Source organism: Pseudophryne corroboree, chromosome 7 (assembly GCF_028390025.1).
Source record: "Pseudophryne corroboree isolate aPseCor3 chromosome 7, aPseCor3.hap2, whole genome shotgun sequence".
Lineage (NCBI taxonomy): Eukaryota > Metazoa > Chordata > Amphibia > Anura > Myobatrachidae > Pseudophryne > Pseudophryne corroboree.
Genome location: NC_086450.1, coordinates 59,952,215 through 59,977,538, shown reverse-complemented (window position 1 = coordinate 59,977,538; position 25,324 = coordinate 59,952,215). Strand labels below are relative to the sequence as shown.

Sequence of the window (25,324 nt, the reverse complement as noted above, 5' to 3'; positions counted from 1 at the left end):
AAGGATTTACCTGGTAAGTACCAAAATCCTATTTTTAGACAGTAAATTCGTCATTTTCAATCCGCCACACTTTGGTGGGTGAAACTAATAAAAAAAATTTAAAACATGTTTTTTTTGGTGTTTTTTTTATTGGTAATAGCATATCTATTTATATTAGAAGGGATTAGGTACTTGGTTTGTCTTTTTGGGAGGCACAAGTATTATTTATATATTTTCTCTGACGTCCTAGTGGATGCTGGGAACTCCGTAAGGACCATGGGGAATAGCGGCTCCGCAGGAGACTGGGCACAAAAAGAAAGCTTTAGGACTACCTGGTGTGCACTGGCTCCTCCCCCTATGACCCTCCTCCAAGCCTCAGTTAGATTTTTGTGCCCGACCGAGCAGGGTGCAATCTAGGGGGCTCTCCTGAGCTTCTTAGAAAAAAGTTAGTTTTAGGTTTTTTATTTTCAGTGAGACCTGCTGGCAACAGGCTCACTGCATCGAGGGACTAAGGGGAGAAGAAGCGAACCTGCCTGCTTGCAGCCAGCTTGGGCTTCTTAGGCTACTGGACACCATTAGCTCCAGAGGGATCGAACACAGGCCCAGCCTCGGAGTCCGGTCCCAGAGCCGCGCCGCCGGCCCCCTTACAGAGCCAGAAGCAAGAAGAGGTCCGGAAAATCGGCGGCAGAAGACATCAGTCTTCATCAAGGTAGCGCACAGCACTGCAGCTGTGCGCCATTGCTCCTCATGCACACCTCACACTGCGGTCACTGATGGGTGCAGGGCACTGGGGGGGGGGGGTGCCCTGAGCAGCAATATTAACACCTTGGCTGGCAAAAATACATCACATATAGCCCCCAGGGCTATATGGATGTACATTAACCCCTGCCAGATTTTACAAAAAAGCGGGAGAAAAGTCAGCCGAAAAGGGGGCGGAGCTATCTCTCTCAGCACACTGGCGCCATTTTCCCTCACAGCTCCGCTGGAAGGACGTCTCCCTGACTCTCCCCTGCAGTCCTGCACTACAGAAAAGGGTAACAAAGAGAGGGGGGGCACTAATTAGGCGCAGTATTACAGATAACAGCAGCTATAAGGGAAAACACTCTATATAGTGATATCCCTGTGTATATATAGCGCTCTGGTGTGTGCTGGCATACTCTCCCTCTGTCTCCCCAAAGGGCTAGTGGGGTCCTGTCCTCTTTCAGAGCATTCCCGGTGTGTGTGCTGTGTGTCGGTACGGCTGTGTCGACCTGTATGAAGAGGAAAATGATGTGGAGGCGGAGCAATTGCCTGTAGTGGAGATGTCACCCCCTAGGGGGTCGACACCTGAGTGGATGGGCTTATGGAAGGAATTACGTGAAAGTGTCAACTCTTTACATAAGAAGTTTGATGACATGGGACAGCCGGCTTCTCAGCTTGTGCCTGTCCAGGCGTCTCAAGGGCCATCAGGGGCTCTAAAACGCCCGCTACCTCAGATGGCAGATACAGACGTCGACACGGATACTGACTCCAGTGTCGACGACAAGGAGACAAATGTAACTTCCAGTAGGGCCACACGTTACCACTAAAAAGGGTATTATGTTTGGTGAGAAAAAATAAGAATTTACTTACCGATAATTCTATTTCTCATAGTCCGTAGTGGATGCTGGGGACTCCGTAAGGACCATGGGGAATAGCGGCTCCGCAGGAGACTGGGCACATCTAAAGAAAGCTTTAGGACTATCTGGTGTGCACTGGCTCCTCCCCCTATGACCCTCCTCCAAGCCTCAGTTAGGATACTGTGCCCGGACGAGCGTACACAATAAGGAAGGATTTTGAATCCCGGGTAAGACTCATACCAGCCACACCAATCACACCGTATAACCTGTGATCTGAACCCAGTTAACAGCATGATAACAGAGGAGCCTCTGAAAGATGGCTCACAACAATAATAACCCGATTTTTGTAACAATAACTATGTACAAGTATTGCAGACAATCCGCACTTGGGATGGGCGCCCAGCATCCACTACGGACTATGAGAAATAGAATTATCGGTAAGTAAATTCTTATTTTCTCTAACGTCCTAAGTGGATGCTGGGGACTCCGTAAGGACCATGGGGATTATACCAAAGCTCCCAAACGGGCGGGAGAGTGCGGATGACTCTGCAGCACCAAATGAGAGAACTCCAGGTCCTCCTCAGCCAGGATATCAATTTTGTAGAATTTTACAAACGTATTTGCTCCTGACCAAGTAGCTGCTCGGCAAAGTTGTAAAGCCGAGACCCCTCGGGCAGCCGCCCAAGATGAGCCCACCTTCCTTGTGGAGTGGGCATTTACAGATTTTTGGCTGTGGCAGGCCTGCCACAGAATGTGCAAGCTGAATTGTACTACAAATCCAACGAGCAATAGTCTGCTTAGAAGCAGGAGCACCCAGCTTGTTGGGTGCACACAGGATAAACAGCGAGTCAGATTTCCTGACTCCAGCCGTCCTGGAAACATATATTTTCAGGGCACTGACAACGTCTAGGAACTTGGAGGCCTCCAAGTCCCTAGTAGCCGCAGGCACCACCAATAGGTTGGTTCAGGTGAGACGCTGAAACCACCTTGGGGAGAAACTGAGGACGAGTCCTCAATTCCGTCCTGTCCGAATGGAAAATCAGATAAGGGCTTTTTCAGGATAAAGCCGCCAATTCTGACACGCGCCTGGCCCAGGCCAGGGCCAACAGCATGACCACTTTCCATGTGAGATGTTTTAACTCCACAGATTTAAGTGGTTCAAACCAATGTGACTTTTGGAACCCAAAACTACATTGAGATCCCAAAGTGCCACTGGAGGCACAAAAGGAGGCTGTATATGCAGTACCCCTTTTACAAACGTCTGAACTTCAGGGACTGAAGCTAGTTCTTTTTGGAAGAAAATTGACAGGGCCGAAATTTGAACCTTAATGGACCCCAATTTCAGGCCCATGGACACTCCTGTTTGCAGGAAATGTAGGAATCGACCCAGTTGAATTTCCTCCGTCGGGCCTTACTGGCCTCGCACCACGCAACATATTTTCGCCAATTGCGGTGATAATGTTTTTGCGGTTACATCCTTCCTGGCTTTGATCAGGATAGGGATGACTTCATCCGGAATGCCTTTTTTCCTTCAGGATCCGGCGTTCAACCGCCATGCCGTCAAACGCAGCCGCGGTAAGTCTTGGAACAGACAGGGTCCTTGCTGGAGCAGGTCCCTTCTTAGAGGTAGAGGCCACGGATCCTCCGTGAGCATCTCTTGAAGTTCCGGTTACCAAGTCCTTCTTGGCCAATCCGGAACCACGAATATAGTGCTTACTCCTCTCCATCTTATCAATCTCAGTACCTTGGGTATGAGAGGCAGAGGAGGGAACACATACCCTGACTGGTACACCCACGGTGTTACCAGAGCGTCTACAGCTTATTGCCTGAGGGTCCCTGGACCTGGCGCAATACCTGTCGAGTTTTTAATCATGTGGAAGACTTCTGGGTGAAGTCCCCACTCTCCCGGGTGGAGGTCGTGCTGAGGAAGTCTGCTTCCCAGTTGTCCACTCCCGGAATGAATACTGCTGACAGTGCTATCACATGATTTTCCGCCCAGCGAAGAATCCTTGCAGCTTCTGCCATTGCCCTCCTGCTTCTTGTGCCACCCTGTCTGTTTACGTGGGTGACTGCCGTGATGTTGGCCGACTGGATCAACACCGGCTGACCTTGAAGCAGAGGTCTTGCTAAGCTTAGAGCATTGTAAATGTCCCTTAGCTTCAGGATATTTATGTGAAGTGATGTCTCCAGGCTTGACCATAAGCCCTGGATATTCCTTCCCTGTGTGACTGCTCCCCAGCCTCGCAGGCTGGCATCCGTGGTCACCAGGACCCAGTCCTGAATGCCTAATCTGCGGCCCTCTAGAAGATGAGCACTCTGCAACCACCACAGGAGGGACACCCTTGTCCTTGGTGACAGGGTTATCCGCTGATGCATCTGAAGATGCGATCCGGACCATTTGTCCAGCAGGTCCCACTGGAAAGTTCTTGCGTGGAATCTGCCGAATGGGATTGCTTCGTAGGAAGCCACCATTTTACCCAGAACCCTTGTGCATTGATGCACTGAGACTTGGCTCGGTTTTAGGAGGTTCCTGACTAGCTCGGATAACTCCCTGGCTTTCTCCTCCGGGAGAAACACCTTTTTCTGGACTGTGTCCAGGATCATCCCTAGGAACAGAAGACACGTCGTCGGAACCAGGTGCGATTTTGGAATATTGAGAATCCAATCGTGCTGCCGCAACACTACCTGAGATAGTGCTACACCGACCTCCAACTGTTCCCTGGATCTTACCCTTATCAGGGAATTGTCCAAGGAAGGGATAACTAAAATTCACTTCCTTCGAAGGAATATCATCATTTCGGCCATTACCTTGGTAAAGACCCGGGGTGCCGTGTACCATCCATACGGCAGCGTCTGAACTGATAGTGACAGTTCTGTACCATAAACCTGAGGTACCCTTGGTGAGAAGGGTACATTTTGACATGAAGGTAAGCATCCTTGATGTCCCGAGACATCATGTAGTCCCCTTCTTCCAGGTTCGCAATCACTGCTCTGAGTGACTCAATCTTGAATTTGAACCTCTGTACGTAAGTGTTCAAAGATTTTAGATTTAGAATCGGTCTCACCGAGCCGTCCGGCTTCGGTACCACAACAGTGTGGAATAATACCCCGTTCCCTGTTGCAGGAGGGGTATCTTGATTATCACCTGCTGGGAATACAGCTTGTGAATGGCTTCCAAAACTGTCTCCCTGTCAGAAGGAGACATCGGTAAAGCCGACTTTAGGAAACGGCGAGGGGGAGACGTCTCGAATTCTAATTTGTACCCCTGAGATATCACCTGAAGGATCCAGGGGTCTACTTGCGAGTGAGCCCACTGCGCGCTGAAATTCATTGAGACGGGCCCCCCACCGTGCCTGATTCTGCTTGTAAAGCCCCAGCGTATACTGAGGGCTTGGCAGAGGCGGGAGAGGGTTTCTGTTCCTGGGAACTGGCTGATTTCTGCAGCCTTTTTCCTCTCCCTCTGTCACGGGGCAGAAATGAGGAACCTTTTGCCCGCTTGTCCACGAAAAGACTGCGCCTGATAATACGGCGTCTTCTCATGTTAAGAGGCGACCTGGGGTACAAACGTGGAATTCCCAGCTGTTGCCGTGGCCACCAGGTCTGAAAGACCGACCCCAAATAACTCCTCCCTTAATAAAGCAATACTTCCAAATGCCGTTTGGAATACGCATCACCTGACCACTGACGTGTCCATAACCCTCTACTGGTAGAAATGGACAACGCGCTTAGACTTGATGCCAGTCGGCAAATATTCCGCTGTGCATCACGCATATATAAAAATGCATCTTTTAAATGCTCTATAGGCAAAAATATATACTGTCCCTATCTAGGGTATCAATATTTTCAGTCAGGGAATCCGACCACGCCAACCCAGCACTGCACATCCAGGCTGAGGCGATTGCCGGTCGCAGTATAACACCAGTATGTGTGTAAATACCTTTTAGGATACCCTCCTGCTTTCTATCAGCAGGATCCTTAAGGGCGGCCATCTCAGGCGAAGGTAGAGCCCTTACAAGCGTGTGAGCGCTTTATCCCCCCTAGGGGGTGTTTCCAAACGCACCCTAACCTCTGGCGGGAAAGGATATAATGCCAATAACATTTTAGAAATTATCCGTTGTTATCGGGGGAAACCCACGCATCATCACACACCTCATTTAATTTCTCAGATTCAGTAAGACTACAGGTAGTTTTTCCTCACCGAACATAATACCCCTTTTTTGGTGGTACTCGTATTATCAGAAATGTGTAAAACATTTTTCATTGCCTCAATCATGTAACGTGTGGCCCTACTGGAAGTCACATTCGTCTCTTCACCGTCGACACTGGAGTCAGTATCCGTGTCGGCGTCTATATCTGCCATCTGAGGTAACGGGCGCTTTAGAGCCCCTGACGGCCTATGAGACGTCTGGACAGGCACAAGCTGAGTAGCCGGCTGTCTCATGTCAACCACTGTCTTTTATACAGAGCTGACACTGTCACGTAATTCCTTCCAACAGTTCATCCACTCAGGTGTCGACCCCCTAGGGGGTGACATCACTATTACAGGCAATCTGCTCCGTCTCCACATCATTTTTCTCCTCATACATGTCGACACAAAAGCACCGACATACAGCACACACACAGGGAATGCTCTGATAGAGGACAGGACCCCACTAGCCCTTTGGGGAGACAGAGGGAGAGTTTGCCAGCACACACCAGAGCGCTATATATATACAGGGATAACCTTATATAAGTGTTTTTCCCCTTATAGCTGCTGTATAGTTAATACTGCGCCTAATTAGTGCCCCCCTCTCTTTTTTTAACCCTTTCTGTAGTGTAGTGACTGCAGGGGAGAGACAGGGAGCTTCCCTCCAACGGAGCTGTGAGGGAAAATGGCGCCAGTGTGCTGAGGAGATAGGCTCCGCCCCTTTTTCGCGGACTTTTCTCCTGCTTTTTTATGGATTCTGGCAGGGGTTAAATGCATCCATATAGCCCAGGGGCTATATGTGATGCATTTTTTTGCCATCCAAGGTGTTTTTATTGCGTCTCAGGGCGCCCCCCCCAGCGCCCTGCACCCTCAGTGACCGAAGTGTGAAGTGTGCTGAGAGCAATGGCGCACAGCTGCAGTGCTGTGCGCTACCTTGTTGAAGACAGGACGTCTTCTGCTGCCGATTTTCCGGACCTCTTCTGGCTCTGTAAGGGGGCCGGCGGCGCGGCTCTGGGACCCATCCAAGCTGGGCCTGTGATCGTCCCTCTGGAGCTAATGTCCAGTAGCCTAAGAAGCCCAATCCACTCTGCACGCAGGTGAGTTCGCTTCTTCTCCCCTTAGTCCCTCGATGCAGTGAGCCTGTTGCCAGCAGGTCTCACTGAAAATAAAAAACCTAATCTAAAACTTTCACTAAGAAGCTCAGGAGAGCCCCTAGTGTGCACCCTTCTCGTTCGGGCACAGAGATCTAACTGAGGCTTGGAGGAGGGTCATAGGGGGAGGAGCCAGTGCACACCAGATAGTCCTAAAGCTTTCTTTAGATGTGCCCAGTCTCCTGCGGAGCCGCTATTCCCCATGGTCCTTACGGAGTCCCCAGCATCCACTTAGGACGTTAGAGAAAACTACCTGTAGTTTCTCTATCGTCCTAAGTGGATGCTGGGGTTCCTGAAAGGACCATGGGGAATAGCGGCTCCGCAGGAGACAGGGCACAAAAGTAAAGCTTTTACAGGTCAGGTGGTGTGTACTGGCTCCTCCCCCTATGACCCTCCTCCAGACTCCAGTTAGATTTTTGTGCCCGGCCGAGAAGGGTGCAATTCTAGGTGGCTCTCATAAAGAGCTGCTTAGAGAGTTTAGCTTAGGTTTTTTATTTTACAGTGATTCCTGCTGGCAACAGGATCACTGCAACGAGGGACAGAGGGGAGAAGAAGTGAACTCACCTGCGTGCAGGATGGATTGGCTTCTTGGCTACTGGACATGAAGCTCCAGAGGGACGATCACAGGTACAGCCTGGATGGTCACCGGAGCCACGCCGCCGGCCCCCTCACAGATGCTGAAGCAAGAAGAGGTCCAGAATCGGCGGCTGAAGACTCCTGCAGTCTTCTTAAGGTAGCGCACAGCACTGCAGCTGTGCGCCATTTTCCTCTCAGCACACTTCACACGGCAGTCACTGAGGGTGCAGGGCGCTGGGGGGGGGCGCCCTGGGAGGCAAATGAAAACCTTTAAAAAGGCTAAAAATACCTCACATATAGCCCCAGAGGCTATATGGAGATATTTACCCCTGCCTAAATGTACTAAATAGCGGGAGACGAGCCCGCCGAAAAAGGGGCGGGGCCTATCTCCTCAGCACACGGCGCCATTTTCTGTCACAGCTCCGCTGGTCAGGAAGGCTCCCAGGTCTCTCCCCTGCACTGCACTACAGAAACAGGGTATAACAGAGAGGGGGGGCAGAATAAATGGCAATATATTAATATAAAAGCAGCTATAAGGGAGCACTTAATCATAAGGCTATCCCTGTCATATATAGCGCTTTTTGGTGTGTGCTGGCAGACTCTCCCTCTGTCTCCCCAAAGGGCTAGTGGGTCCTGTCTTCGTATAGAGCATTCCCTGTGTGTCTGCTGTGTGTCGGTACGTGTGTGTCGACATGTATGAGGACGTTATTGGTGTGGAGGCGGAGCAATTGCCAAATATGAGGATGTCACCTCCTAGGGGGTCGACACCAGAATGGATGCCTTTATTTGTGGAATTACGGGATAGCGTCAACTCGCTTAAGCAGTCGTTTGCCGACATGAGGCGGCCGGACACTCAATTAGTGTCTGTCCAGGCGCCTCAAACACCGTCAGGGGCTGTAAAACGTCCCTTGCCTCAGTCGGTCGACACAGACCCAGACACAGGCACTGATTCCGGTGGTGAAGGTGACGAATCAACCGTATTTTCCAGTAGGGCCACACGTTATATGATTTTGGCAATAAAGGAGATGTTACATTTAGCTGATACTACAGGTACCACTAAACAGGGTATTATGTGGGGTGTGAAAAAACTACCAGTAGTTTTTACCGAATCAGAAGAATTAAATGACGTGTGTGATGAAGCGTGGGGTGCCCCGATAAAAAACTGCTAATTTCAAAGAAGTTATTGGCTTTATACCCTTTCCCGCCAGAGGTTAGGGAGCGCTGGGAAACACCTCCTAGGGTGGACAAAGCGCTAACACGCTTATCAAAACAAGTGGCGTTACCCTCTCCTGAGACGGACGCACTTAAAGATCCATCAGATAGGAGGATGGAAAATATCCAAAAAGGTATATACACACATGCAGGTGTTATACTACGACCAGCTATTGCGACTGCCTGGATGTGCAGTGCTGGGGTAGTTTGGTCAGAGTCCCTGATCGAAAATATTGATACCCTGGACAGGGACAATATTTTACTGTCGTTAGAACAAATAAAGGATGCATTTCTTTATATGCGTGATGCACAGAGAGATATCTGCACACTGGCATCACGGGTAAGTGCTATGTCCATTTCGGCCAGAAGAGCTTTATGGACACGACAGTGGACAGGCGATGCGTAGAGGAGTTATTTGAGGTCGGTCTATCGGATTTGGTGGCCACGGCTACGGCCGGGAAATCCACCTTTCTACCTCAAGTCACTCCCCAACAGAAAAAGGCACCGACCTTTCAACCGCAGCCCTTTCGTTCCTTTAAAAATAAGAGAGCAAAGGGCTATTCATATCTGCCACGAGGCAGAGGACGAGGGAAGAGACAGCAACAGGCAGCTCCTTCCCAGGAACAGAAGCCCTCCCCGGCTTCTACAAAAGCCTCAGCATGACGCTGGGGCTTCGCAAGCGGACTCGGGGGCGGTAGGCGGTCGTCTCAAAAATTACAGCGCGCAGTGGGCTCACTCGCAGGTAAATCCCTGGATCCTGCAGATAATATCTCAGGGGTACAGGTTGAAATTAGAGACAGAGCCACCTCGCCGTTTCCTGAAGTCTGCTTTACCAACGTCCCCCTCAGAAAGGGAGACGGTTTTGGAAGCCATTCACAAGCTGTATTCTCAGCAGGTGATAGTCAAGGTACCTCTTCTACAACAAGGGAAGGGGTATTATTCCACTCTATTTGTGGTACCGAAGCCGGATGGCTCGGTAAGGCCTATTCTAAATCTGAAGTCCTTGAACCTATACATAAAGAAGTTCAAGTTCAAGATGGAGTCACTCAGAGCAGTGATAGCGAACCTGGAAGAAGGGGACTTTATGGTATCCTTGGACATCAAGGATGCGTATCTCCACGTTCCAATTACCCCTCACACCAGGGGTACCTCAGGTTCGTTGTACAAAACTGTCACTATCAGTTTCAGACGCTGCCGTTTGGTTTGTCCACGGCACCTCGGGTCTTTACAAAGGTAATGGCCGAGATAATATTTCTTCTTCGAAGAAAAGGCGTATTAATTATCCCATACTTGGACGATCTCCTAATAAGGGCAAGGTCCAGAGAACAGCTAGAGATGGGTTTAGCACTATCTCAAGAGGTGCTAAAGCAGCACGGATGGATTCTGAATATTCCAAAATCCCAATTAATGCCGACAACTCGTCTGCTGTTCCTGGGGATGATTCTGGACACAGTTCAGAAAAAGGTTTTTCTTCCCGAAGAAAAAGCCAAGGAGTTATCTGACCTGGTCAGGAACCTCCTAAAACCAGGAAAGGTGTCTGTACATCAATGCACAAGAGTCCTGGGAAAAAATGGTAGCTTCTTACGAAGCAATCCCTTTCGGCAGATTCCATGCAAAGGGATCTGTTGGACAAATGGTCAGGGTCGCATCTTCAGATGCACCTGCGGATAACCCTGTCGCCGAGGACAAGGGTATCCCTTCTGTGGTGGTTGCAGGAGGCTCATCTATTGGAGGGCCGCAGATTCGGCATGCAGGATTGGATCCTGGTGACCACGGATGCCAGCCTGAGAGGCTGGGGAGCAGTCACACAGGGAAGAAATTTCCAGGGAGTGTGGTCGAGCCTGAAAAAGTCTCTTCACATAAGCATTCTGGAACTAAGAGCAATCTACAATGCTCTAAGCCAGGCGGAACCTCTGCTTCAAGGAAGACCGGTGTTGATCCAGTCGGACAACATCACGGCAGTCGCCCATGTAAACAGACAGGGCGGCACAAGAAGCAGGAGGGCAATGGCAGAAGCTGCCAGGATCCTTCGCTGGGCGGAGAATCACGTGATAGCACTGTCAGCAGTATTCATCCCGGGCGTGGACAACTGGGAAGCAGACTTCCTCAGCAGACACGACCTTCACCCGGGAGAGTGGGGACTTCATCCAGAAGTTTTCCACATGCTATTAAACCGTTGGGTAAAACCAATGGTGGACATGATGGCGTCTCGCCTCAACAAAACACTGGACAGGTATTGCGCCAGGTCAAGAGATCCGCAGGCAATAGCTGTGGACGCGCTGGTAACACCTTGGGTGTACCAGTCGGTATATGTGTTTCCTCCTCTGCCTCTCATACCAAAGGTATTGAGGATTATACGGCAAAGAGGAGTAAGACTAGTGGCTCCGGATTGGCCAAGAAGGACTTGGTACCCGGAACTTCAAGAGATGGTCACGGACGATCCGTGGCCTCTACTTCTGAGAAGGGACCTGCTTCAGCAGGGTCCTTGTCTTTTTCAAGACTTACCGCGGCTGCGTTTGACGGCATGGCGTTGAATGCCAGATCCTAAAAGGAAAAGGCATTCCAGAAGAAGTCATTCCTACCTTGATAAAGGCAAGGAAGGAAGTCACCGCGAAGCATTATCGCCGTATTTGGCGAAAATATGTTGCGTGGTGCGAGCAGCGGAGTGCTCCGATGGAGGAATTTCAACTGGGTCGTTTTCCTACATTTCCTGCAATCAGGATTGTCTATGGGTCTCAAATTGGGATCTATTAAGGTTCAAATTTCGGCCCTATCAATATTCTTCCACAAAGAATTGGCCTCAGTCCCTGAGGTCCAGATTTTTATCAAAGGAGTACTGCATATACAGCCTCCTGTGGTGCCTAAGGTGGCACCGTGGGATCTAAATGTAGTTTTAGATTTCCTCAAATCCAATTGGTTTGAACCACTAAAGAATGTGGATTTGAAATATCTCACATGGAAAGTGACTATGTTACTGGCCCTGGCTTCGGCCGGGAGAGTATCTGAACTGGCGGCTTTGTCTTATAAAAGCCCTTATTTAATTTTCCATTCGACATAGGGCAGAGCTGCGGACGCGTCCGCATTTTCTCCCTAAGGTGGTATCAGCGTTTCACCTGAACCAGCCTATTGTAGTGCCTGCGGCTACAGACGACTTGAAGGACTCCAAGTTGTTGGACGTTGTCAGAGCCTTAAAAATATACATTTAAAGGACGGCTGGAGTCAGAAAATCTGACTCGCTGTTTATACTGTATGCACCCAACAAGTTGGGTGCACCTGCTTCTAAGCAGTCGATTGCTCGTTGGTTTTGTAACAAAATTCAACTTGTACATTCTGTGGCAGGCCTGCCACAGCCTAAATCTGTTAAGGCCCATTCCGCAAGGAAGGTGGGCTCATCTTGGGCGGCTGCCCGAGGGGTCTCGGCATTACAACTCTGCCGAGCAGCTACGTGGTCAGGGGAGAACACGTTTGTAAATTTTTACAAATTTGATACCCTGGCAAAGGAGGACCTGGAGTTCTCTCATTCGGTGCTGCAGAGTCATCCGCACTCTCCCGCCCGTTTGGGAGCTTTGGTATAATCCCCATGGTCCTTTCAGGAACCCCAGCATCCACTTAGGACGATAGAGAAAATAAGAATTTACTTACCGATAATTCTATTTCTCGGAGTCCGTAGTGGATGCTGGGCGCCCATCCCAAGTGCGGATTATCTGCAATACTTGTACATAGTTATTGTTAACTAATTCGGGTTATTGTTTAGGAAGCCATCTTTCAGAGGCTCCTCTGTTATCATACTGTTAACTGGGTTTAGATCACAAGTTGTACGGTGTGATTGGTGTGGCTGGTATGAGTCTTACCCGGGATTCAAAATCCTCCCTTATTGTGTACGCTCGTCCGGGCACAGTACCTAACTGGAGTCTGGAGGAGGGTCATAGGGGGAGGAGCCAGTACACACCACCTGACCTGTAAAAGCTTTACTTTTGTGCCCTGTCTCCTGCGGAGCCGCTATTCCCCATGGTCCTTTCAGGAACCCCAGCATCCACTACGGACTCCGAGAAATAGAATTATCGGTAAGTAAATTCTTATTTTTTCCTGCATCTGAGGAATTAAATGAAGTGTGTGATGAAGCGTGGGTTTCTCCTGATAAAAAACAAATAATTCCTAGGAAGTTATTGGCAATGTACCCTTTCCCGCCAGAGGATAGGGCGCGTTGGGAAACTCCCCCTAGGGTAGATAAAGCGCTCACACGCTTGTCCAAACAGGTGGCACTACCGTCTCCGGATACGGCCGCCCTTAAGGATCCTGCTGACAGAAAGCAGGAGACTATCCTGAAGTGTATATACACACACACTGGTGTTATACTGCGACCAGCAATCGCCTCAGCCTGGATGTGCAGTGCTGGGGTGGCTTGGTCAGACTCCCTGACAGACAATATTGATACCCTGGATAGGGACAGTATATTACTGACTGTAGAGCATTTAAAAGATGCATTTTTATACATGCGTGATGCACAGAGGGATATTTGCCGACTGGCATCACGAGTAAGTGCTATGTCCATTTCCGCCAGAAGGGGGTTATGGACTCGGCAGTGGTCAGGTGATGCCGATTCTAAAAGGCATATGGAAGTATTGCCTTATAAAGGGTAGGAGTTATTTGGGGTAGGTCTGTCGGACCTGGTTTCCACGGCAACTGCTGGGAAATCCACGTTTTTACCCCAGGTCGCCTCTCAGCAAAAGAAGACATCGTATTATCATGCGCAGTCCTTTCGGCCCCATAAGGGCAAGCGGGCAAAAGGCTCCTCTTTTCTGCCCCGTGGCAGAGGGAGTGGAAAAAGGCTGCAGCAAACAGCCAGTTCCCAGGAACAGAAGTCCTCCCCCGCTTCCGCCAAGTCCTCAGCATGACGCTGGGCCTCTACAGGCGGACTCAGGTACGGTGGGGGCCCGTCTCAAGAATTTCAGCGCACAGTGGGCTCGCTCACAAGTAGATCCCTGGATCCTTCAGGTAGTATCTCAGGGGTACAAATTGGAATTCGAGACGTCTCCCCCTCGCCGTTTCCTAAAGTCTGCCTTACCGACGACTCCTTCCGACAGGGAGGCAGTATTAGAAGCTATCCACAAGCTGTATTCCCAGCAGGTGATAATCAAGGTACCCCTCCTGCAACAAGGAAAGGGGTATTATTCCACAATGTTTGTGGTACCGAAGCCGGACGGCTCGGTGAGACCCATTTTAAATCTAAGGTCATTGAACACTTACATAAAGAAGTTCAAATTCAAGATGGAGTCACTCAGAGCGGTTATCTCGAGCCTGGAGGAAGGGGATTATATGGTGTCTCTGGACATCAAGGATGCTTACCTGCATGTCCCAATTTACCCTTCTCACCAAAGGTACCTCAGGTTTGTGGTACAGAACTGCCATTATCGGTTCCAAACGCTGCCGTTTGGATTGTCCACGGCACCGCGGGTCTTTACCAAGGTAATGGCCGAAATGATGATACTCCTTCGAAGGAAGGGAGTTTTAATTATCCCGTACTTGGACGATCTCCTGATAAGGGCGAGATCCAGGGAACAGTTGGTAGTCGGGGTAGCACTATCTCAAGAAGTGTTACGACAGCACGGTTGGATTCTCAATATTCCAAAATCGCAGCTGATCCCGACGACACGTCTTCTGTTCCTAGGGATGATTCTGGACACAGTCCAGAAAAAGGTATTTCTCCCGGAGGAGAAAGCCAGGGAGTTATCCGATCTAATCAGAAACCTCCTAAAACCAGGTCAAGTATCGGTGCATCAATGCACAAGGGTCCTGGGAAAAATGGTGGCTTCTTACGAAGCAATTCCATTCGGCAGATTCCACGCAAGAACTTTCCAGTGGGACCTGCTGGACAAATGGTCCGGATTGCATCTTCAGATGCATCAGAGGATAACCCTGTCACCAAGGACAAGGGTGTCTCTCCTGTGGTGGTTGCAGAGTGCCCATCTTTTAGAGGGCCGCAGATTCGGCATTCAGGACTGGGTCCTGGTGACCACGGATGCCAGCCTTCGAGGCTGGGGAGCAGTCACACAGGGAAGAAATTTCCAGGGAGTGTGGTCAAACCTGGAGACCTCACTTCACATAAATATCCTGGAGCTAAGGGCCATTTACAATGCCCTAAGCCAAGCGAGACCTCTGCTTCAGGACCAGCCGGTGTTGATCCAGTCGGACAACATCACGGCGGTCGCCCACGTAAACAGACAGGGCGGCACAAGAAGCAGGAGGGCAATGGCAGAAGCTGCAAGGATTCTCCGATGGGCGGAAAATCATGTGATAGCACTGTCAGCAGTGTTTATTCCGGGAGTGGACAACTGGGAAGCAGACTTCCTCAGCAGACACGACCTCCACTCGGGAGAGTGGGGACTTCACCCGGAGGTTTTCCACATGATTGTAAGCCGGTGGGAAAAACCAAAGGTGGACATGATGGCGTCCCGCCTCAACAAAAAACTAAAAAGTTATTGCGCCAGGTCAAGGGACCCTCAGGCGATAGCTGTGGACGCCCTGGTAACGCCGTGGGTGTACCAGTCGGTTTATGTGTTCCCTCCTCTGCCGCTCATACCCAAGGTACTGAGAATTATAAGACGGAGAGGAGTAAGAACTATACTCGTGGCTCCGGATTGGCCAAGAAGGACTTGGTACCCGGAACTTCAAGAGATGCTCACAGAGGACCCGTGGCCTCTACCTCTAAGAAGGGACCTGCTCCAGCAGGGACCCTGTCTGTTCCAAGACTTACCGCGGTTGAACGCCGGATCCTGAAGGAAAAAGGCATTCCAGAAGAAGTCATCCCTACTTTGATAAAAGCCAGAAAGGATGTAACCGCAAAGCATTATCACCGCATTTGGCGAAAATATGTTGCGTGGTGCGAGGCCAGGAAGGCCCCGACGGAGTAATTTCAACTGGGTCGATTCCTGCATTTCCTGCAAACAGGAGTGTCTATGGGCCTCAAATTGGGATCCATTAAGGTTCAGATTTCGGCCCTGTCGATTTTCTTCCAGAAAGAACTGGCTTCAGTTCCTGAAGTTCAGACGTTTGTCAAGGGGGTGCTGCATATACAGCCTCCTTTTGTGCCTCCAGTGGCACCTTGGGATCTCAATGTAGTTTTGGGGTTCCTAAAATCACATTGGTTTGAACCACTTAAATCTGTGGATTTAAAATATCTCACGTGGAAAGTGGTCATGCTGTTGGCCCTGGCTTCGGCCAGGCGCGTGTCGGAATTGGCGGCTTTATCCTGAAAAAGCCCTTATCTGATTTTCCATTCGGACAGGGCGGAATTGAGGACTCGTCCTCAGTTTCTCCCTAAGGTGGTGTCAGCGTTTCACCTGAACCAGCCTATTGTGGTGCCTGCGGCTACTAGGGACTTGGAGGACTCCAAGTTGCTAGACGTAGTCAGGGCCCTGAAAATATATATTTCCAGGACGGCTGGAGTCAGAAAATCTGACTCGCTGTTTATCCTGTACGCACCCAACAAGCTGGGTGCTCCTGCTTCTAAGCAGACTATTGCTCGCTGGATTTGTAATACAATTCAGCTTGCGCATTCTGTGGCAGGCCTGCCACAGCCAAAATCTGTAAAAGCCCACTCCACAAGGAAGGTGGGCTCATCCTGGGCGGCTGCCCGAGGGGTCTCGGCTTTACAACTTTGCCGAGCTGCTACTTGGTCAGGGTCAAATACCTTTGTAAAATTTTACAAATTTGACACTCTGGCTGAGGAGGACCTTGAGTTTTCTCATTCGGTGCTGCAGAGTCATCCGCACTCTCCCGCCCGTTTGGGAGCTTTGGTATAATCCCCATGGTCCTTACGGAGTTCCCAGCATCCACTAGGACGTCAGAGAAAATAAGAATTTACTTACCGATAATTCTATTTCTCGTAGTCCGTAGTGGATGCTGGGCGCCCATCCCAAGTGCGGATTGTCTGCAATACTTGTACATAGTTATTGTTAACTAATCGGGTTCTTGTTGTGAGCCATCTATTCAGAGGCTCCTCTGTTATCATGCTGTTAACTGGGTTTTGTATCACAAGTTGTACGGTGTGATTGGTGTGGCTGGTATGAGTCTTACCCGGGATTCAAAAATCCTTCCTTATTGTGTACGCTCGTCCGGGCACAGTATCCTAACTGAGGCTTGGAGGAGGGTCATAGGGGGAGGAGCCAGTGCACACCAGGTAGTCCTAAAGCTTTCTTTTTGTGCCCAGTCTCCTGCGGAGCCGCTATTCCCCATGGTCCTTACGGAGTTCCCAGCATCCACTACGGACTACGAGAAATAGAATTATCGGTAAGTAAATTCTTATTTTTTAAAATATATATATTTTTTTTATTTATTTTTTTAGATGGAATGGTAAAATCCCGGAAAAAAATGGCGTGGGGTCCCCCCTCCAAAACATAACCAGCCTCGGGCTCTTCGAGCCGGTCTTGGTTCTAAAAATCCGGGGGGGAACTGGACAGGGGATCCCCCGTATTTTTAAAACCAGCACCGGGCTCTGCGCCTGGTGCTGGTGCAAAAAATACGGGGGACAAAAAGAGTAGGGGTCCCCCGTATTTTTTACACCAGCATCGGGCTCCACTAGCTGGACAGATAATGCCACAGCCGGGGGTCACTTTTATACAGCGCCCTGCGGCCGTGGCATTAAATATCCAACTAGTCACCCCTGGCCGGGGTACCCTGGGGGAGTGGGGACCCCTTCAATCAAGGGGTCCCCCCCCCCCCAGCCACCCAAGGGCCAGGGGTGAAGCCCGAGGCTGTCCCCCCCCATCCAAGGGCTGCGGATGGGAGGCTGATAGCCTTGAGAAAATGTAAAGAATATTGTTTTTCTGTAGTACTACAAGTCCCAGCAAGCCTCCCCCGCAAGCTGGTACTTGGAGAACCACAAGTACCAGCATGCGGGAGAAAAACGGGCCCGCTGGTACCTGTAGTAGTACTACTGGAAAAAAAATACCCAAATAAAAACAGGAGACACACACCTTGAGAGTAAAACTTTATTACACACCTGCCGACACACACATACTTACCTATGTTGACCCGCCGACTGCCACGTCTCCTGATCCGACGATCCGGGGTACCTGTGAATCAAATTATACTCACCTCAATCCAGTGTCCAGATATAAATCCACGTACTTGGCAAAAAAACAAACCGCATTTACCCGGACCACGCACTGAAAGGGGTCCTAACCCCTTTCCCCGAATGCCGGGACCCCACGTGACTGCTGCAGGGGAGGCTTGCTGGGACTTGTAGTAGTACTACAGGAAAAAACAATATTCTTTACATTTTCTCAAGGCTATCAGCCTCCCTTCCGCAGCCCTTGGATGGGGGGGGACAGCCTCGGGCTTCACCCCTGGCCCTTGGGTGGCTGGGGGGGGGACCCCTTGATTGAAGGGGTCCCCACTCCCCCAGGGTACCCCGGCCAGGGGTGACTAGTTGGATATTTAATGCCACGGCCGCAGGGCTGCTGTATAAAAGTGACCCCCGGCTGTGGCATTATCTGTCCAGCTAGTGGAGCCCGATGCTGGTGTAAAAAATACGGGGGACCCCTACTCTTTTTGTCCCCCGTATTTTTTGCACCAGCACCAGGCGCAGAGCCCGGTGCTGGTTTTAAAAATACGGGGGATCCCCTGTCCATTTCCCCCCCGGATTTTTAGAACCAGGACCGGCTCGAAGAGCCCGAGGCTGGTTATGCTTTGGAGGGGGGACCCCACGCCATTTTTTTCCGAGTTTTTTCCCGTTTTTACACGTTTTTAAAAAAACGGAACAAATCCGTCAAATCGGCCGTTTTTCGGCAGCGGGACTGTCGAATCCGTTTTTTATTGCATATGGTCAATTTCGGCACCCATTTGCCGAAATTAGACTGTCGAATTGTGTCGAATTGAAAAACGGCCGATAATTTGCCGCGATTCGCCGCTAATTGCATATACCCCATAGTATCCCAAGACAATATTTTTTTCGCTATTTACAGCTCTGGCATGCTATGATGGCACAGTGGCGGGGCTCTGCTCCACAACTTTCTGAATCCCCTGTTCACAAATTAATTCGTACTCTGCCTTCTCGTGGGAGGGTTTTGGCTTCGTACTCCTCCCTTCTCTCCTCCTCTGGATTGGATGGGCTGTCCACCCTCAGGGCTAAATGGATGCAGGACTTGGGTGGAATTGGTGAGGAGGATTGGAATTATATATTGGCTTCCCCACGTGCGGCCTCGGCGAGTGCTAGATCCAGCAAATACAGCTTTATATTTTACATAGGGTCTACTGGACTCCTTCTCGTCTATTTCAATTTGGAGGCTCGACCTCTGATAACTGTCCGAAATGCTCTGCTTCGGCTGCTGGGTTCTGGCACTTGCTCTGGCAATGCCCGTGGGTGTACGCCTTCTGGGAGGATGTCACGACATCTGTTGCCCGTACGGGTATTCGGATCCCATTGCTGACTCCGCGTATTTGTGTATTTGGCCTTGACTTGAGGGACTGCCTCCCACTTCACTCCTGCCTTTATGTGAATATTGTTCTAGCACTAGCCCGGGTGTGTATCGCTCGCACCTGGATGGCTCATGCTCCTCCGTCTTCTGCTGAATGGGTTGCCCTTGTAAATTCTACCCTTTCCCATGAGCGCTTTATGTACACTAAGCGGAATTCTTTATTGAAATTTGATAAGATTTGGGCTCTTTGGAGGAACTCTCCGTACTCTATTGACCCCCTTCTTTAAATAATGTGTGTTGATTGCTGCAATGCACTGTTTCTGGTACGGTCCGGCTCGCCTTCCTTCAGTATCTCCCCTTGCTCTCTAGCACGCCATTTGATTCTTTTGTTTTCTCTTCTATGTCTGTTTTATTTTGCTCTGATGAGTGGATGTGACTATGTCCTATATCCACGTACTGCAATAATTTGAACTACCTATAAAGCACGATTTTGGTTTTGTAGATGTTTATTGGAATTGTTTATTGTAATGTTCTTTTTCTTTTCTCTTGTAAAACAATAAAAAATACTTGATTAAAAAATAATAATAATTAAATGGTACAGCTGAGATTCAATTGATTCCGATTCCAATAATCTATATAACATATTTTAATAAAATACATTTTTTTACTTACATTTGACCGGTCATATAATTAATATAAAAGTCACATTTCATATTAAATATCACTATGGAGGTGGATCCGAATTAATATATGTGCACAAAATATATAAAAAATATATATAAAAAAACTATTAATGAACAAAAAAATATTGCTTAGGAAGTCCATATTTCTTATTGCGGAGCTAGTATAACATATGAATAATGAATGTTTCCACCATGGATTGATTTTTAGCTCGGTTCCTTTAATAATATGCCTGTATCGATAATAACAACGTAGTGTGTTTTAGTTGCTCCAAATCAGAGCCTTACATGCGGTCTCCATAAGCAATCAAATGCGGCAAGGAGGATTCCTGTTATCGTGAGAGGTAGGCTCTGGCTGCGGGATCCGGCACTCTGCTGGCACCTGTAGCATAAATCACTCCCGTCATCAATGCTCTGTGAGCTCCGTCCTCTACTCGTGTGCTGCATGCACCGATAAGCGGTCTCCTCGCGGCTCTTAGTGGACTTATCAGCAAGCAATATCAAAGTCCAATAAAGGGGTTCAATACTTTTTGACGCGTTTCGCTCCCTTTCAAGGTGCTTTATCAAAGAAATCTGTGCTTAGGGTCGTTGTCCTGATGAAAGGTGAACCATCACCCCAGTCTGAGGTCAAGAGCGCAGGTTTTCATCCAGGATGTCTCTGTACATTGCTGCATTCATCTTTCCCTCTATCCTGACTAGTCTCCCAGTTCCTGCCGCTGAAATACATCCCCACAGCATGATACTGCCACCACCATGCTTCACTGTAGGGAAGGTATTGGCCTGGTAAAGAGCGATGACGCCTGGCATTCATGCCAAAGAATTCAATCTTTGTCTTATCAGACCAGAGAATTTTGTTTCTCATGGTCCGAGAGTCCTTCAGGTGCATTTTGGCAAACTCCAGACGGGCTACCATGTGATTTTTACTAAGGAGTGGCTTCCGTCTGGCCACTCTACCATACAGCCCTGATTGGTAGATTGCTGCAGAGATGGTTGTCCTTCTGGAAGGTTCTCCTCTTTCCACAGAGGAATGCTGTAGCTCTGACAGAGTGACCATCAGGTTCTTGGTCCCCTCCCTGACTAGGGCCCATCTCCCCTGATGTTTAGATGGCCAGCCAGCTCTAGGAAGAGTCCTGGTGGTTCTGGACTGCTTCCATTTACGGATGATGGAGGCCACTGTGCTCATTGGGACCTTCAAGGCAGCAGATATTTTTCTGTACCCTTCCCCAGATTTGTGCCTTGAGACAATCCTGTCTCGGAGGTCTACAGACAATTCCTTTGACTTCATGCATGGTTTGTGCTCAGACATGCACTGTCAAGTGTGGGACCTTATACAGACAGGTGTGTGCCTTTCCAAATCATGTCCAATCAACTGAATTTACCACAGGTGGACTCCAATTAAGCTCTAGGAATATCTCGAGGATGATCAGTGGAAACAGAATGCACATGAGCTCAATTTGGAGCTTCATGGCAAAGGCTGTGAATACTTATGTACATGTGACTTCTTAGTTTTTTATTTTTAATAAGATAGCACAAATCTCAAAAAAATTTTTTTTCATGTTGTCATTATGGGGTATAGGCCCTCATTCCGAGTTGTTCGCTCGCTAGCTGCTTTTAGCAGCATTGCAAACGCTAGGCCACCGCCCTCTGGGAGTGTATCTAGCTTAGCAGTTTCTGAGTAGCTCCAGACCTACTCCTAGATTGCTATCAGCTCGGTCCGTTTAGTTCCTGGTTTGACATCACAAACACGCCCTGCGTTCGGCCATCCACTCCCCCATTTCTCCAGACACTCCCGCGTTTTTCCCTGACACGCCTGCGTTTTTTAGCACACTCCCGGAAAACGCTCAGTTTCCAACCAGAAACGCCCCTTTCCTGTCAATCATTCACCGATCAGCAGTGCGACTGAAAAGCAAATCTAAGTTTTGTGTAAAATAACTTAGCGCATGCGCTCTGCGTACCATGCGCATTTAGCAACAAACCGCAGCATAGCGAAAATCGGCAACGAGCGAACAACTCGGAATGACCACCATAATGTGTAGAAGTTTGAGGGAAAAAAATAATTTATTCCGTTTCGGAATAAGGCTGTAACATAACAAAATGTGGAGAAAGTGAAGCGTTGTGAATACTTTCCGGATGCACTGTATTTAGCCTGGAGAAGTAATAAAGCAGTGATAAGTGCAAGGTGATAACGCACCAGCCAGTCCGCTCCTGTCAATTTTCAAATCCGTAATGATTGGCTGGTGCTTAATCACTTCTCCAGACTTAATACATCTGCCCATTGGCTCTCTGGCTCTTTACCCATGATTCTCATCTCAGCAGCTGTCGCAGAGGGCATATTTTTATTTGCTTATTTACTGTATATTCTGCCTTATTTCATATTATGGAACTATTCTGCCAATCTCTCTTTCAGATTACCCGGCTAGACAGTCAGTTAACCCGGTACAAATCTTCAGCTGAGAATTCGGAAAAAGTAGAAGATGAATTAAAAGCTGAAAAACGAAGATTACAGAGGGAGGTGAATTGTGATTTGCTTGTATAATCCCTGGACTGTTCCTTAGCTGTGTGATATCCTTTTATAGCAGCATGCAAGGCTAAATGTGAACAAATCATCTGGTAACGCACTGCAACAATGTGTTGGTTCCATTCTGGACCTGCATGTTGGGCTTGTTTGAGTTTGCAACCAAGTGTGGTCTTGTTGCTATATTCTGGCATTAAATACAAACATTCAATAAAATTTTGTTTGTAACTATGGGGTCAATTTAAATTCAACACAAATTGAATAGCGCCAGTAGGGAGTAATTAACTGGTAATAATATTCAATTCAGCGCGATATATGCCGGAGTTGAGGATTTCTTCTTGCAGCCCTCCTGGGGTGTGAGCAGAAATGCGCAAAACTCATTATTTAATGCTGTTTTTTGACCCTAACAGTATCACGCCCTGCACTTAAGTCAGAAAATGCCAGTTCTCACGACTAAACACCATGTTTAAGGCGCGAGAATCATCATTCTCCAACTTAACATCTCGCTGAATTGGATAGTTTTGGGAGGTCCCTCCTGGCGCTATTCAATTCGCATTGAATTGACCCCTATTTTTACACCATGTAACATTGTTTCTGCCTGGAACCCCACCTCCATGTTCCTGTTGAATCAATATTTACAAAGCATCAGATTTTACAAGATGCAACTTGGAGTTGAACAGTCAGCTTCATAAATAAAGGCCAAATTTCTGTTACAACAGCACAATACTTGGGTTCTACACAAATTATATATATATATATATATATATATTAATTACATTTTATCTGGCCTCCACAGGTGATAGTGGTTTGTTTCCCATGGAGAAATGTAAAGGACAATATCTAATTGGTTGCTTAAAAAGGAATGCCATTTCATTGTTTGATCTTGCACAAATATTTATTTTTAATAATTTGTCCTCTCCAGGTTTTCATAATTCACTTCTCACCTCTTTCCCTTGTCCATAGCTCCGTACAGCCTTGGATAAAATAGAGGAGCTTGAAGTAGGTAATAGCCATTTAGTCAAGAGGTTGGAGAAGATGAAAGCCAATCGAAGCGCTGTTCTGTCAAAGCAGTGACGCCTCCCTCTGCAGTGGTTGGACCACGTACGGAGAATGAGCACTGGACGTGCCATTTGCCCAGGCTTCTAGCTTCTCTCTAAATATCAAGAACCAGCAATATGGAGCCATGGTGAATAACAGAGGTGTTTTTGTATTGCCAGTGGATCATCTCCTAAATCACTTCACTACCTGTGGAACTTGCAATGCATCTCGCACCCTTGACAACAAAAATCTTGGCAGTCCAAATCTGTGTGAAGATACCTCCTTTGGCACCTCTGGCAGGGAACACACAAGTACAGTATGCTGAAGCAGGTACCTCCAGCAGCAGAGCATGGCTTATTATTAGGAGTGTAGCAGGGTCTTGCTGACACAAATGGGTTCTGTTCTGGACATCTGACTGTTGAAGGACCTTCTCATGCCACAGAAACTTCTAAATGTTGTTGTTCATTTTGAACACCCCCCACAACACCTCCTGATACATTTCCCCAGGACTTATTAGAGGTATATAAAGCCATTTGAATTTTCAACACATCACAGGTAAGAAAAACCATTCAGTAGTGTATAGGCCAATAATGTTTGCCAGTAACGGAGGTCTGAGGGACTGTAACCTGGATAACTTGCTACATTTATGTACCTGCTGCTGCTGTGACAAAAGCACAATTATGGACTGGTGAAAGTTATCTAGGACACAAATACGGAGCCCAGTTGTGCTACATAGTGGCACGAGGCCTGCGCCATCCTGCTTGACCATCAGCTGCTACACATTCTGAACAGCCTGAAAGGAGAGGGCTTCTATATCTCTACCACTACTGTAGAGGACCACCACACTGAGACCAGATTACTCTGTGTTCCAGTCCTGCTTTCATACTGGTGACTGCACTGCCTACTGAAGCCAGATGCTGGATGTCCTCTCCTGCCCTGGGCTTTTTTCAGACACTTGGAATGTTTTTTTTTTTGCCTATTTATTATTTTTGGGTGATCCTCGGAAGGATATTGGAGGAAATATGTAGATACAAAAGTCACCCAAAGATTAATGAATGTGTGTGTTTGTGCAAATGTGTGATTAACTCTTTGGACTCAGAACAAGCCATTGGGACACAGACTTACGTGATGGGATGTGTTTTGAATTCCCATTGCCGTTCTTTTTTTTGGGGGGGGGGGGAAGTGGCCTTATTTGATTTGTGCTGGACTTAACGATGAATGAGCATGAAGCTAAAGAACTATTATATCTTTAATCACTGGAGTTTTCTCTTTCAGGATTAATAAAAAAAAATGTTTCACTGAATAAAGAGAGGATAATTCTCGAACTTAAATTTGCAACCTGTCTTATTTCAGAGTAGATATCGGTGTTCTCACCAGGAAATTTTGCAGTGTAATACTTTGCAATAATGAAAAATGTTGAAATCCTAATTTTGATTTGAGCGAGAGATCAGCAATTTGAAATTAAATAATCCAAGCATTTTAAGGACTCTTGCATATATTACCCACTTGCAGGCTGGGCACAGATATAATAGTGACCAGCAGTGAATGCCGATTCACAGTGCAGTCTCCATCTACCCTCTGTGCAATTATCCCGCCGTCCAAACTGAACCCTGCCGCTTAAAATTGGGGACGGGTCTCTGTGACCATGGCCTGTCACAGTCCCGCGTCGACAACAACAGTGCTGCAGAAATGGTGGCGCCATTTTCCCAGCGACCTGCACATGCACACAAGACTCTTGGACAGTTCTAGGGTCAACCAGTGCCCAGAGCTACGCCGCCGGCTAGAGAGGAGGGGGCCCAGTCTAAACCTGCACACGGGCCGCCTCCATTCTAGATGCGCCCCTGATTGCACGATCTTATATTTTAATGTTTTATTGCTCTAAATATTTTTATGTATATGATCATAGTATGTAAAGTAATCTGTGCATATTCTTTGGGGACAATTCAGTTGTTTGGGTGCACAACCGACGCG

The 25,324-nt window shown here is 48.3% G+C and overlaps 1 protein-coding gene across 1 annotated transcript in view; it reads left to right on the top strand.

The window, feature by feature from the left end:
- Positions 1 to 24,684, top strand: part of LRRFIP1 (LRR binding FLII interacting protein 1) — a 276,900-nt gene extending 252,216 nt beyond the window's left edge. The window contains exons 25-26 of the mRNA XM_063933201.1: positions 22,208 to 22,312; positions 23,279 to 24,684. Of these exons, the coding sequence (XP_063789271.1) occupies positions 22,208 to 22,312; positions 23,279 to 23,389 (216 nt within the window). The 3' untranslated portion in view covers positions 23,390 to 24,684. The remainder of the gene's footprint in view (positions 1 to 22,207; positions 22,313 to 23,278) is intronic.
- Positions 24,685 to 25,324: the final 640 nt, after the last annotated feature.